General features: G+C 37.9%; 1 protein-coding gene across 5 annotated transcripts in view; it reads right to left on the bottom strand.

Moving 5' to 3' along the window:
- Positions 1–355: 355 nt before the first annotated feature.
- LOC113811156 (eukaryotic translation initiation factor 4E) overlaps positions 356–13,307 on the bottom strand; it is a 25,996-nt gene continuing 13,044 nt past the window's right edge. For 4 of the 5 annotated variants that reach the window (XM_027362828.2, XM_070142917.1, XM_027362826.2 and 1 more), the window contains exon 5: positions 356–3,385. In XM_027362828.2, coding sequence (XP_027218629.1) covers positions 3,271–3,385 — 115 coding nt within the window. In that variant the 3' untranslated portion in view covers positions 356–3,270. Of the gene's footprint in view, positions 3,386–5,525; positions 6,317–13,307 lie in introns of those variants that run through there. The other variant, XM_027362827.2, reaches the window with a different exon arrangement.

Raw genomic sequence — 13,307 nt, 5'->3', positions numbered from 1 at the left:
GCACTGGCGGGCAGCCCGAAACTGTTTATTTTTTCCCTGTGTCTCATATATGTGACACCCGGGACAAATGGGTTAAGTCATCAACGTATAGTGATGGTCGGGTCCCTGGTGGTAGAACTAATATATCGTTCATTACTGTAAGGAATAGGGTAGTGCTGAGAACACTGCCTTGTAGGATGCCTTTGATCTGAGGATAAGATGTGGAAGAAGAAATTTTGACCTGAAAACTGTTTGGAAGCTACATTTTAATACTCTGATCTCAATCTGCTACTCAAATCATGCATTTGTATTCAATCATATTCCATCATTCTGATCACCTAAATGATAGACGTGAAAAGGATATGAAAACACCTGGTGGCTCATAACACCTAATTTATTATAAAAGGATATCTAGAACTACACTGGTATATTTTTCACATTTTAGTGTTTTATACGAAATAGCAGAACCTTCAGAAATTTATAATAAACTGACAAGTGACATCAAATACTCTTTCCAAGTCACTGGTTATAAGGCTTGGGAAAGATTACAGCTTTAGTGATGGGCTCCAAAAAGTGTTGGTGGTGGTCAACATGCCATCAAGCTCTCTGTTGAATCAAAAGTTCCCACAGAAAGGAAGGCAGTCAAATATGGATCAGACTACACAAACATTCAAGTACCCTCCTTAATAAGTGAAGTTCTTGTAGTCTGTGTTTTACATAATATAAAGCTTAGGAATTGGGGCCCATTACTTGGTAATGCTTCACCAATAGAACAAGTCAGTATCCACTTCCATATCTGGAAGATTAGCAACAAAGCAGGAAGATTTTTTGTAAAACTTCAACAAAATAATAATACGAACAGTGAATGATAATTAGGCTTGGCCCTGGGAATCTCACTTCTAAGTTCTCTTCTGTCAAATCTCTCACTCCATTATGGTTTTTTGTGTACCATACCTTACACTTCCCAATTTCAAACATTCATCTCATATGCAGGTCCATGGGTCACAAGCTCCATCTGAAAACTTGCCTGAAGCCCACATGAAAAATTACTTAAATTTATGTTTTCTCCTATATAAGTGCTAAACTAATCATGATATAACTTGGAGAATTATTAAAATACTATGCAACATCGAGCTGCATAACACAATGATCACTGGAAACCCACTACTTACTATTATCAGGTCTTGCATGTGAAAATTTGTGGGGTATGAACATTAATTGTGAACTAAAATAGTCACACAGAAGTAAAGCCCAGTACCTGTTTATCAACATTCCCTGCACTCAAAAGCAGACACTCAAAAAGGTTTGACAATTCAATTTGCAAATGTGTTTAAAAATTAAGCCCAATAACTCACACTCCCTTTAGTTCAATTATTAAATTTCCCTGCTCCTCTAAATCATTTACTGTTAACCAAAATAAATAAAGGACACTTCAACATTCTGCCTCACAAGTAACTCCAAAGAGTACTCTTACACCTTTCATATATACAAGTAATAAAATTAGGGTCTATCACAGAATTTAACAGTTGATGTATTTATACATCTATAGTATAAAGAAATGCTCCCTGCTGACAAGCATTTAGGACTTCTTTTTAAGAAAAGCAGTTCCCAAAGAACATTCAGAGAGGACTTCCTTCAAATACCAAGATGCAACTTTCAGACTGTATCATTCACAGTGATTTACCCCAAGTTTGGCTCCATTTCTGTCCAAGACAATTATAGGACTTGTGAGAATGGTTGTTACCTGCATACTAGAATCTCAATCCAGTTTCAGAAGACATTGCAAGATAAACTTTCAGGTGATAATGTTGGCCCTTATGTTTGCATTTTCACTCTTTGGTTACCCTTTTTGAAGTGATCATTCAGCCATTCTAAATATCACAAGCTCTGCTTGAAAACTTGCCTGAGGCCCATATGAAGTATGTCAAACTTTCCTCTATTTTATAATAAGCATTAGGATAGTTTTATCTCCACAGAAGCCAACCAAGGAGCAAGAATCACATAAAGAGTAAATCATAAAAGATGAACATTGCCTTTTTATAGATATAAGAGAAAAGATCAGAAAATGATCATCTAATTATTTTTCACCTATTTCCCATAGGTGTCATGAATGCCTGTTTCATCTATCATGATTTACAATTATTTCAATTGTTCAAAGGAGCAGCAGGTTCTACACAGCACTACAGTCTTATTTTTGCAGGTCTCTCAAGCTTGCATACTTTAAACTACCACATTCAAAGCCACCCCTTTAACATCTGTAATTTTCACATTTATAAATCTATACACTTTTGTTTATGTTCACTGCAATGGCTGGCATGGTCACATAAGCATGCTGCTCAGAGAAATACATGCTGCAAGTAAAAATATATTTTAGTTTATTTAAACAATGATATATCTATTGTTTATGTAAAGGTCACACTCATATATTAACTTTTTCCCTTTCCCTAACCCTCAAAGCCAAAATGTATTCAAACAAAAAATTTAAATAGAAAAGCAAACATTTAACATTATGACCTAATTCCACCTGTCTTTCTTGGTTACCTTGCAGAATAAATTTACTTGTTTTCCAAACACTTTTTTAAGAATGAGGAGGAGGAGGAGGAGAGAGGAGAAAAATATGAAAGATTACAAGAGTGAGAAAAGAGAGGAAAGAAGAGAAGGGAGAGAGAAAATGAGAGAAGAGAAATGAAAAGGGAAGCGAGACAGCAAAACAAACACTGGAACCATTAGCTGTGTGTTTAATGAAAAACTGCAAGTGGAAATGAACCATGATTTCAAGAATAATTCAAAGAACCCAATATCCAATGTGGATCTTATAATTTTTAACTTAATCCATGAATCTACAAGTTACTATAATGAATGACTATTGAAATCGTGGTTAATTGCTAGATATGCATGCCCATTCTGAGAATGTGAAACTGTGTGGATTGGTTTAACTTTCAATTAAACTAAGCAACAATCAAGCATCTTAGCCATTAAAACAAAAATTACTTTGTACAAACATACATAAATGTTTGTGATCCAAACTATTACATACAATTCTTCCTTAAACTCTTCCTTACACACTAACTCTGGCTTGCTAGTAAACATGTAGCCCTCTTTACAGTTTGGGAATGCAAGACACAGATAGTGTTTGGAAATTCCAGTTTCAGTGTAACACTGTTTAAAAAAAAAACATAGTCTTCTCTCTCCAACATAAAGTCTGGTGAAAACACATCTGATACAGAAATTGCTGGTTACTACATCTCCAAAACGTAATAACAGACTTGTTGCTATGTGTGGTTGTGAGTGTCAGACAGTAAACCTGTTCTTGGCGGTGGACCCAGACTTTAGCATGGTGTCTGTGTGAGCTTGAAATCCAATGCTCACCTGCCTGGGGATGTTTAGACGAACCTTCAAGACTTGACTGCAAAACAAAAGGAAATGTAGAATTAGTCTTTATATATTTAGAAAAAAAAATTAACAATCTACACTTATGGTAATTTACTCCCACAAATATTTTCTAATCCATAACATCAAATTAAAGTTACAATACCCAAATGCCCAATACCAAGTTTTTAAAATGACTGAACAAATTAGAAAACTGGACAACTAATGTTCAGTTTCTGGAAAATACATTTATGAACACAAACATATTTGAAGATGCTGGGTATATTAATGGTAGAGATAAATAGACAATGAAAAGAAAAAGAATGTCTGGAGAAATGTTAACTTCAGTCAAGGTCACACGAGCATCCTGATGACAACAAATGTGTTAATATGTGCCTACTTTGTCATAAATATTGCTGCAAATTCACTTAAAAGAAAATAACACTTGTAACAGTCTTTCTACATTTTAATCCGTTGCCGCCGGGTGGCATGTACGTATATGCCATGGCTGTTGTGGACCGAACGCCAATAGTAGCGGCTTCATTTATATGGTAAAGATTTTAGGCAATGGCACCTAAAATAAAGGTAAACCTTCAAAATTTTAATATCTTTATAAATTTTAGCAAAATAAAAGCTATTAGGTGCTAACTGTCGCTCTCAAACAACCAATCGAGCCGGGCGCAAACAGGAAACTGCCGATGTCCGCCAACAGGCCCGTCCATACGTCCACTTGCCAAACATTTTTACCCGTCGGCAATGGGTTAATTACAAATCATTTCTGACTGTATTACTATCATATTTATTATTTCATCATTAAATCTGCCCTGGACTACAGTCATAACCTTATCATTTTTTTTTAAGATAGTCAAATCGATTGAGACCCACATCTGACCTAAATATTACTCCTTCAATGTGCTTGTCCTCTCTTGTCTGCCTGATTTCTTATATTTCTCAATAGCATTTCATCGGCAGGATCCCCAGTAATGTTTACTTTTCCGGGTGTCTCATAGGTGTGACACCTGTCATAAGTGGATTAATGTGCACATAAAACATCAACTTGTAAAATCTCTTTCTCTCTTTATTACATCTAACGATCTGAATAGTCCTTGCAATGTATATCCTGGCTATCCTATATTTATGCTATATTATGCAGTACACATAAAAGTATGGATTATGAAACTTATGATATTTTTGAATCCTGTTTTTCTTGGAATCATTATGAAAAATGCATGTAGAACTCAACAGCCTTTCACTGAACTCAAATTAGGGTTTTGCAATCAAATTGTCCACATAACCATACTGGGGACTTCAATTTTTGTCCATTCATCTATTGACCAACATCAATAAGCAAAAAGAAAAGTTAGAGCATGAAGTTTTTCAATTATTTATGATTATAAGTTTTTTTTATCATTATCATTTTTTAGTTTTGCTATTTTCTTATTATCTATGATATTACATGAACTGAGTTATTCTTGTAGTAAATATGAGATAATTCTTTTATTTTATATTTCTTTTTTTGTGGGAAAGGGGGAGAAGGGGAGGATCCCAAAAGATTCTATACAAAAATGTATGCAATATTAATAAAAGATGAAGGAAAGCTGAAATACAATTTCTTATAGCTAATTTCATTATTTTCATCACTTGAATAATATGTAGCAACAGTAAGGCACTGCTTATTGCCTGCAGCAAAAAAGTTTTGATAGTAGATGGCACGCTATTATTCTGAAATTCTCTTACCATGTGAGTAGTGTTAATAAGGAAAGTGTAGACTTGTGTGTGGTGTCATCAAGATATACATAAAATGTTCTACATTTTCTCAGTGTGACCATGCCTTTACACTGGTTAAACATGATGTAAACAAGGAATTTATATATATCTTACCTTTAAAATCCTTAAATATACACGCTTTCCTCCAAGACTTTGTTTTGAATCCTCAAGTTCTTAGTCTCTTACCTATGCTGCATTTTGGCACCTAAGTCCTAAATCTCCAAATACCTTTTCATTGTAGTAGTACTATGCACTCCTTATTCAAGTTCTAAAAAATCTTTCACCTCACCTACTAACTAAAAATCACATTTCACAGAGAAGACTGGGAGAAACACCTTAATTAGGAGCACTTAAATATGACTAGATCATTCAATAGGAATTTTTAAAGGTAGCCTTCCAAACAACTGAACTGAAAAAGTACAAATAAATTTATTAATCCTACAATTTCTTAAGATTTCCAAAAATGCACCTTCACATACAGATGAAAACATATCAAACAATTTCATCATTACACTCAACATTGCAACTAAATATTAAAATAGATAAATAAAACAAGATGACTATCTTCATTAAGAGGCTACATTCCCTTTCATATTGCATGGCTTGAATGAAATAAAAAACTTTTAACTTGAAAACATTAATAAATGTTGGAGAAAATGGGAAAAAGAAAAAAAAAAAAATTATCCCAACTAATTCTACACCTATTTCATATACTGCATTCATTGGAAATACTTTTCAACTAATCTGTGATCCCGCAATCTCTTGTAAAAGGTTGACTTTGGACAAAGAAAAAACTGACCTCTTGAACACTAACATCAAATTCCATTGAAAAGGAAAAGAAAAGAAGAGAAATTAAAAGAAAAGGAAAAAAGGGATATCCTCTGAATATAGGCTAAGAAAATAATCTCAAATATTATCTCCTTACTAAAATGTCAAAAATAATTCCCCACATAAAAGTAACTTTTGAGGTTCATGATCTTTAGCAAAATATACTTAAATTACTCATCAGATTCTATTACACTAGAAAAGAAAATATTATAAATAAAAATCCTTTTAGGTAAAGCACTTTGGTCACATGTAAAGATCTTAGAGTGTGAAGAGACATCTTATTGATGAGCCCGTTTTCTGCTGGGCGGCAGAATGAGCTTGGTAGTGGAGAGAGATATGATTGTAGACCTTCAACTGGGATTTACATTTCTCGCTGAAATGGGAAACCAGCAACCTATTATAGTTCTAATGAAATCTTTGATAGGACATGTAAATTGTTCATGGAATTTAGTTTACTGAAACATCTCTAGACTAAAGCTCACTTGTGTTTTGTATATGCCTTTCTCTACCTAAATGATCAAGCTCAACAAAAATATAAGTGATTACTTTTAAGAATTTTCTTTTTACTGCATAGAAGACACACACCTATCTCTTAGATATTTTTGGAGGTAAAACATTTTGTGTTAATGTAATACACAACTAATTTAGTCCAAATACTGAATGTATAGTTGATACATTAATTACTGTTTACTAGGAACAACTATTATAAAAAAAAAAAAATACTACAAAGTATGTTCCTACAGCCCTGTCATTATGCACTGGACAACAAAACTGCTATCAAACTTGTGTTAGCTTTTTTCTTGACAATCTATCCAACATTACTGTTCTTTTGGTGGCTCTAAAACTTAATGAAAGGGCTGGTAATATCAACCCCTTGGATCTGGTTGCTTCACAGCAATCACATGGCCCACAATAAGGGCATTAGGCTTATGTGCGCGGCTGCTATGATGCGTGCACAACTTGTAGGCCAGGCTCAAGCGAACACTCATGTGCAGTAACATGAATCTATGCCTCCCCTTTGCTATGTTATTTTCTATTTTTATGCATAACTGTTTTAATAGTTTTTTCTTTGCTATTTCCAAATGTTCATATTCATCACTTGATATGCATTATCCAGATAGTCATAAACTGTTTTCCTTGTATAGACTCCATATTCTCTCACTAGGTAATCCATAATTCAGGGCCAAAATTAATAAGTAACATTGTTATTATTTATCTATTTTTTCCTTCTTTATAATAATAAATTTTTTGTAATAAAGGCTGCCAGGAATAGGATGCTGAGCATGAAAATGGGGACTTCACTGGAGCCCCCACTCTTCCAGTCATGGCTCATGGACACACTGAGGGGTCTTTCCTGTCACCCTGGCCTTCAGCCAAAATGCTCATGAGAGCAAGTTTGCATCACCTTGGCCTACAGACAAATTTTCCCATGACAGTATGTTTACGTCATCCAGCCCTCAAGGCAAATTTTTTTGTGACGTGCTCACATCATCCTGATTGTAGGGGTTAAGTATCTGTGCATAATTGTGCATCTATTTTTTTTTTTTAGAATCAAAAAGCTACTTTAGGTTATTACAAATCAACAATCAATCCATAATATACTCAACCCATTACTGCCAGCTACATGCATTGGTGCCCACTGTAGTTTTGTTCTATGAATTTTGTTTACACATATATGGCTCTACTTGTGTTTTGTCACCATAGAATCAGTTAGTAGGTCTGATCTGATTACCACATTCACTACATTTTTCAGATTTTTTTCCCTAATACTTTTTCATTACTGTCATTATCACTATTATTAGAATTATAATGTTACTAACAATACCACATATTACTTTTTTCATTCCAAAAATTAAGAGAAGACAAGATCAGGTAGGCCTGTTAATTGACTTCTTGGTGATTAAACCCTATTCCAGCCATCAATTTGTAAAGCAAAATTAATAAATCAATATCACAGTACAGTGGATACAAATGTATAAATCTTCCCATCAGTGGAGATAAAAAACACTAAATGTGCATTGTCTAGTCCATTTTTCACTATCTTACTACAGCTTAACTGAAGGAATATTCACATACAGGCACACCGCATAGGAACACACCCAAACCCCAAATTTACCCATTAATCCCCATGCCCTCACACTCTTGTACATGCACATGTCCCCACAAATGCAAGCATCCAGCCATACACCCACTCATTCCTAACTTAAAAGTACTATTAAGGATCATTACAGATTGTCTAACAACCAGGCATCTACAAAGGAATGCAACCTAAACTCAACACCTATACACACACAAAAAAATAAACTCCCAAATACTAACTCATTTTCTCAAACTATTCCCTCACGCAGCCACTGACTTGCAGACCCTCACGCAGCCACTGACTTGCAGACCCTCACGCAGCCACTGACTTGCAGACCCTCACGCAGCCACTGACTTGCAGACACTCACGCAGCCACTGACTTGCAGACACTCACGCAGCCACTGACTTGCAGACACTCACGCAGCCACTGACTTGCAGACACTCACGCAGCCACTGACTTGCAGACACTCACGCAGCCACTGACTTGCAGACACTCACGCAGCCACTGACTTGCAGACACTCACGCAGCCACTGACTTGCAGACACTCACGCAGCCACTGACTTGCAGACACTCACGCAGCCACTGACTTGCAGACACTCACGCAGCCACTGACTTGCAGACACTCACGCAGCCACTGACTTGCAGACACTCACGCAGCCACTGACTTGCAGACACTCACGCAGCCACTGACTTGCAGACACTCACGCAGCCACTGACTTGCAGACACTCACGCAGCCACTGACTTGCAGACACTCACGCAGCCACTGACTTGCAGACACTCACGCAGCCACTGACTTGCAGACACTCACGCAGCCACTGACTTGCAGACACTCACGCAGCCACTGACTTGCAGACACTCACGCAGCCACTGACTTGCAGACACTCACGCAGCCACTGACTTGCAGACACTCACGCAGCCACTGACTTGCAGACACTCACGCAGCCACTGACTTGCAGCCACTCACGCAGCCACTGACTTGCAGCCACTCACGCAGCCACTGACTTGCAGCCACTCACGCAGCCACTGACTTGCAGCCACTCACGCAGCCACTGACTTGCAGCCACTGACTTGCAGCCACTGACTTGCAGCCACTGACTTGCAGACACTCACGCAGCCACTGACTTGCAGACACTCACGCAGCCACTGACTTGCAGACACTCACGCAGCCACTGACACTCACGCAGCCACTGACACTCACGCAGCCACTGACACTCACGCAGCCACTGACTTGCAGACACTCACGCAGCCACTGACTTGCAGACACTGACACTCACGCAGCCACTGACTTGCAGACACTGACACTCACGCAGCCACTGACTTGCAGACACTGACACTCACGCAGCCACTGACTTGCAGACACAGACACTCACGCAGCCACTGACTTGCAGACACAGACACTCACGCAGCCACTGACTTGCAGACACTCACGCAGCCACTGACTTGCAGACACTCACGCAGCCACTGACTTGCAGACACTCACGCAGCCACTGACTTGCAGACACTCACGCAGCCACTGACTTGCAGACACTCACGCAGCCACTGACTTGCAGACACTCACGCAGCCACTGACTTGCAGACACTCACGCAGCCACTGACTTGCAGACACTCACGCAGCCACTGACTTGCAGACACTCAACGCAGCCACTGACTTGCAGACACTCACGCAGCCACTGACTTGCAGACACTCACGCAGCCACTGACTTGCAGACACTCACGCAGCCACTGACTTGCAGACACTCACGCAGCCACTGACTTGCAGACACTCACGCAGCCACTGACTTGCAGACACTCACGCAGCCACTGACTTGCAGACACTCACGCAGCCACTGACTTGCAGACACTCACGCAGCCACTGACTTGCAGACACTCACGCAGCCACTGACTTGCAGACACTCACGCAGCCACTGACTTGCAGACACTCACGCAGCCACTGACTTGCAGACACTCACGCAGCCACTGACTTGCAGACACTCACGCAGCCACTGACTTGCAGACACTCACGCAGCCACTGACTTGCAGACACTCACGCAGCCACTGACTTGCAGACACTCACGCAGCCACTGACTTGCAGACACTCACGCAGCCACTGACTTGCAGACACTCACGCAGCCACTGACTTGCAGACACTCACGCAGCCACTGACTTGCAGACACTCACGCAGCCACTGACTTGCAGACACTCACGCAGCCACTGACTTGCAGACACTCACGCAGCCACTGACTTGCAGACACTCACGCAGCCACTGACTTGCAGACACTCACGCAGCCACTGACTTGCAGACACTCACGCAGCCACTGACTTGCAGACACTCACGCAGCCACTGACTTGCAGACACTCACGCAGCCACTGACTTGCAGACACTCACGCAGCCACTGACTTGCAGACACTCACGCAGCCACTGACTTGCAGACACTCACGCAGCCACTGACTTGCAGACACTCACGCAGCCACTGACTTGCAGACACTCACGCAGCCACTGACTTGCAGACACTCACGCAGCCACTGACTTGCAGACACTCACGCAGCCACTGACTTGCAGACACTCACGCAGCCACTGACTTGCAGACACTCACGCAGCCACTGACTTGCAGACACTCACGCAGCCACTGACTTGCAGACACTCACGCAGCCACTGACTTGCAGACACTCACGCAGCCACTGACTTGCAGACACACTCAGTCATTGACTTGTAGACACTCACTCACTCACTCACTCACTCTCAAACAAACACACACACTCATTGTCATGCAGTTAAAGATGGTCATGGCATAAATACATATGGTGAAGTGGTTATTCTAAATGGATTGAAAGTAATCCAAGGAGCTTCTTACTCCAAAATTACATTATGAACTTAAAACACTTCACATACTATCAAAGAACTTTCGTCAACAAAGAAGCTACTGCAGTTTAGTACCAAGACTTCAAAATAATACATTTACGCAACACAAAGAGGAAGAAAGAAAGGGTGACAACTTTTATTTCAATCAAATTTCATTTTTAGAAACTGAAGTCCAATCAGATTTCCACATGCTGTTTCCTTCATTATCATTATTATCATCATCTTTATTATTATTATCATCTTTATTATTATTATTATTATTATTATTATTATTATTATTATTATTATCATTATTATTCAAAATTATAATAATTTCATTTTTCCCCTTTTATTAATGGTCATGTTTTATCCATTCAATAATCACACAAGTTTACAGCAAACAAACTAAATGCATGTACCATACTTATTACATACAAACTATAATTCACATTTTAAACAGTCTGATCTGTATCTCTCAATTCTCAGGTTTAAAGTGACCAAAACAATTATTGGCAAACTGAAAGAAAACTTACTTTTCTGATTATCAAAAAATCTCTAAATATTAATATCAACAGGAAATATGAAGTTGGAAAAAGAAAAATCAATGCTCATCTTTTTAAACTTTTAAAACTAGACCACAATCTTTGATTTGTATAACTTTTAAATTACATTTTTCTTCTTTTTATCCCTTATTTTCCATTTATCTTTACTATCATTTTTAAATGCTGATATGCAATTTAACTTCTCCCTCCTCACCCAAATTAACCACATCTCTCTCCTAGGCATGTCTCCATTAAGTATTAATATTCAGGTAATGATTCTGCAGTTGCAGCTAATCTGAAAAAAGTGTGAATACTCTATGCTTGTATGTGAAATGCTCTTTATTTTCTATTCAATTATGTATTTTCATATGACCCTAAAACTGAAGCGGAGTGCAAGTAAATTTCAGTTTTTCAATATATATGTATGTATGTGTGTGTGTATGTATATATATATATAAATATATATATATATATATATATATATATATATATATATATATATATATATATATATATATATACGCACACACACACACACACACACAACTTTTGGAGTGCTTCCTAAGAATTAATGTGCCGATCTCCAGAAAATTGGTCAGAATTTTCCTGGAAGCTAATGTCTAACTCAAGGGTTGCCATAGGGACCATAGGGTACTTTCTGGGGGCCATCGAGCAATATGAAAATCATGATGCCAAAACAAACAATTTGATCACACAAAGTACCTACATCACATTATCCATTGCATACCAATAAATAAGCTAATCACCCACATATCATTAACAAGCTAATCACTCTCATATCAATAAATAAGAATCTTTCCATAAAGTGTTCTTGTACTATAGCTATTGACACCATGGCTATTCAAAACAAGTAATAACCGAGTCTGAAAAGATGACAGACACTGAGTTTATCACATATTGGTCAAGGGGCTATAGAATGAAAAAGGTTGGGAACCACAGGTCTAATTCAGACAACTTTGGCATTAAGATCTGCACCACTTACCTTGAATAAAATCAGTAATCATGTCATTAATTAGCCATCTCTATTAAGGACAAGTTCCACCAACCAAGCAAGTAGCTTTTACATACAAGTAAACCAAAGGTTTCCTGATAAAAATAAAAAATAAAAAGCTACTTACTACTGATTTTTGTGTTGGATTTCTTCATATATGAAACAGTTGTATATGAAGATGGTTATTTGTGCATGTGCAATTTCAACACTATAATACTAGAAAACTGACCAACATTTCCTAAAATACTAACCTAAACTAGTTACTGACAGCCCAAACATTACAAACTAAAGAATTTATTCCCTATTAGTGGTACTTTACTGTACAATGTAGAATACAGTCATGTGCACAATACCCTAAGTATTCATACAACTTCTAATCAGTTCAATACAGTATTCACTGAGTTTTGTTTTACAAAATGTCTCTACAAGTAGATGGTACAAGTGCTCAGCTACTCATTCTTTGAATTTGACAAATATTTTTTTCTTTTCTCTTCACATATACTATCAATAATGATGCTGTTATCATTATAGACATCATACTTATTATGTTATTAACATTACTAACAGCAATACAAGTTAAACAATTATCTATAAAAATCAAGGAAAAGGATAAACAAGTGACATTAGCAGTACAAGGATAGACTCCTTAGCGACCAAGTACTTGATGAGACATCTGTAAAGACAATTAATAAACCAAACTCAAAGTGGGCATGGCATGTGCATATATGCCATCCCAACAGCAAGGGTTTATACCCATTGCTGCCAAAAACATGTGATGTCCACTGTAGTTTTGTTTTATGAATTGTGTCTACTCATAGATGGCTCCACAGGTGTTCAGCCATCAAGGAACCAATTAATAGGGCTACATGACTTCACCTGATTCCCCCTTTTCTTGAGTTTGATATTCCCC

Source organism: Penaeus vannamei, chromosome 3 (assembly GCF_042767895.1).
Source record: "Penaeus vannamei isolate JL-2024 chromosome 3, ASM4276789v1, whole genome shotgun sequence".
Lineage (NCBI taxonomy): Eukaryota > Metazoa > Arthropoda > Malacostraca > Decapoda > Penaeidae > Penaeus > Penaeus vannamei.
The sequence above is the reverse complement of the archived record's forward strand: the minus strand, read 5'-3'. Positions and strand labels throughout refer to the sequence as shown.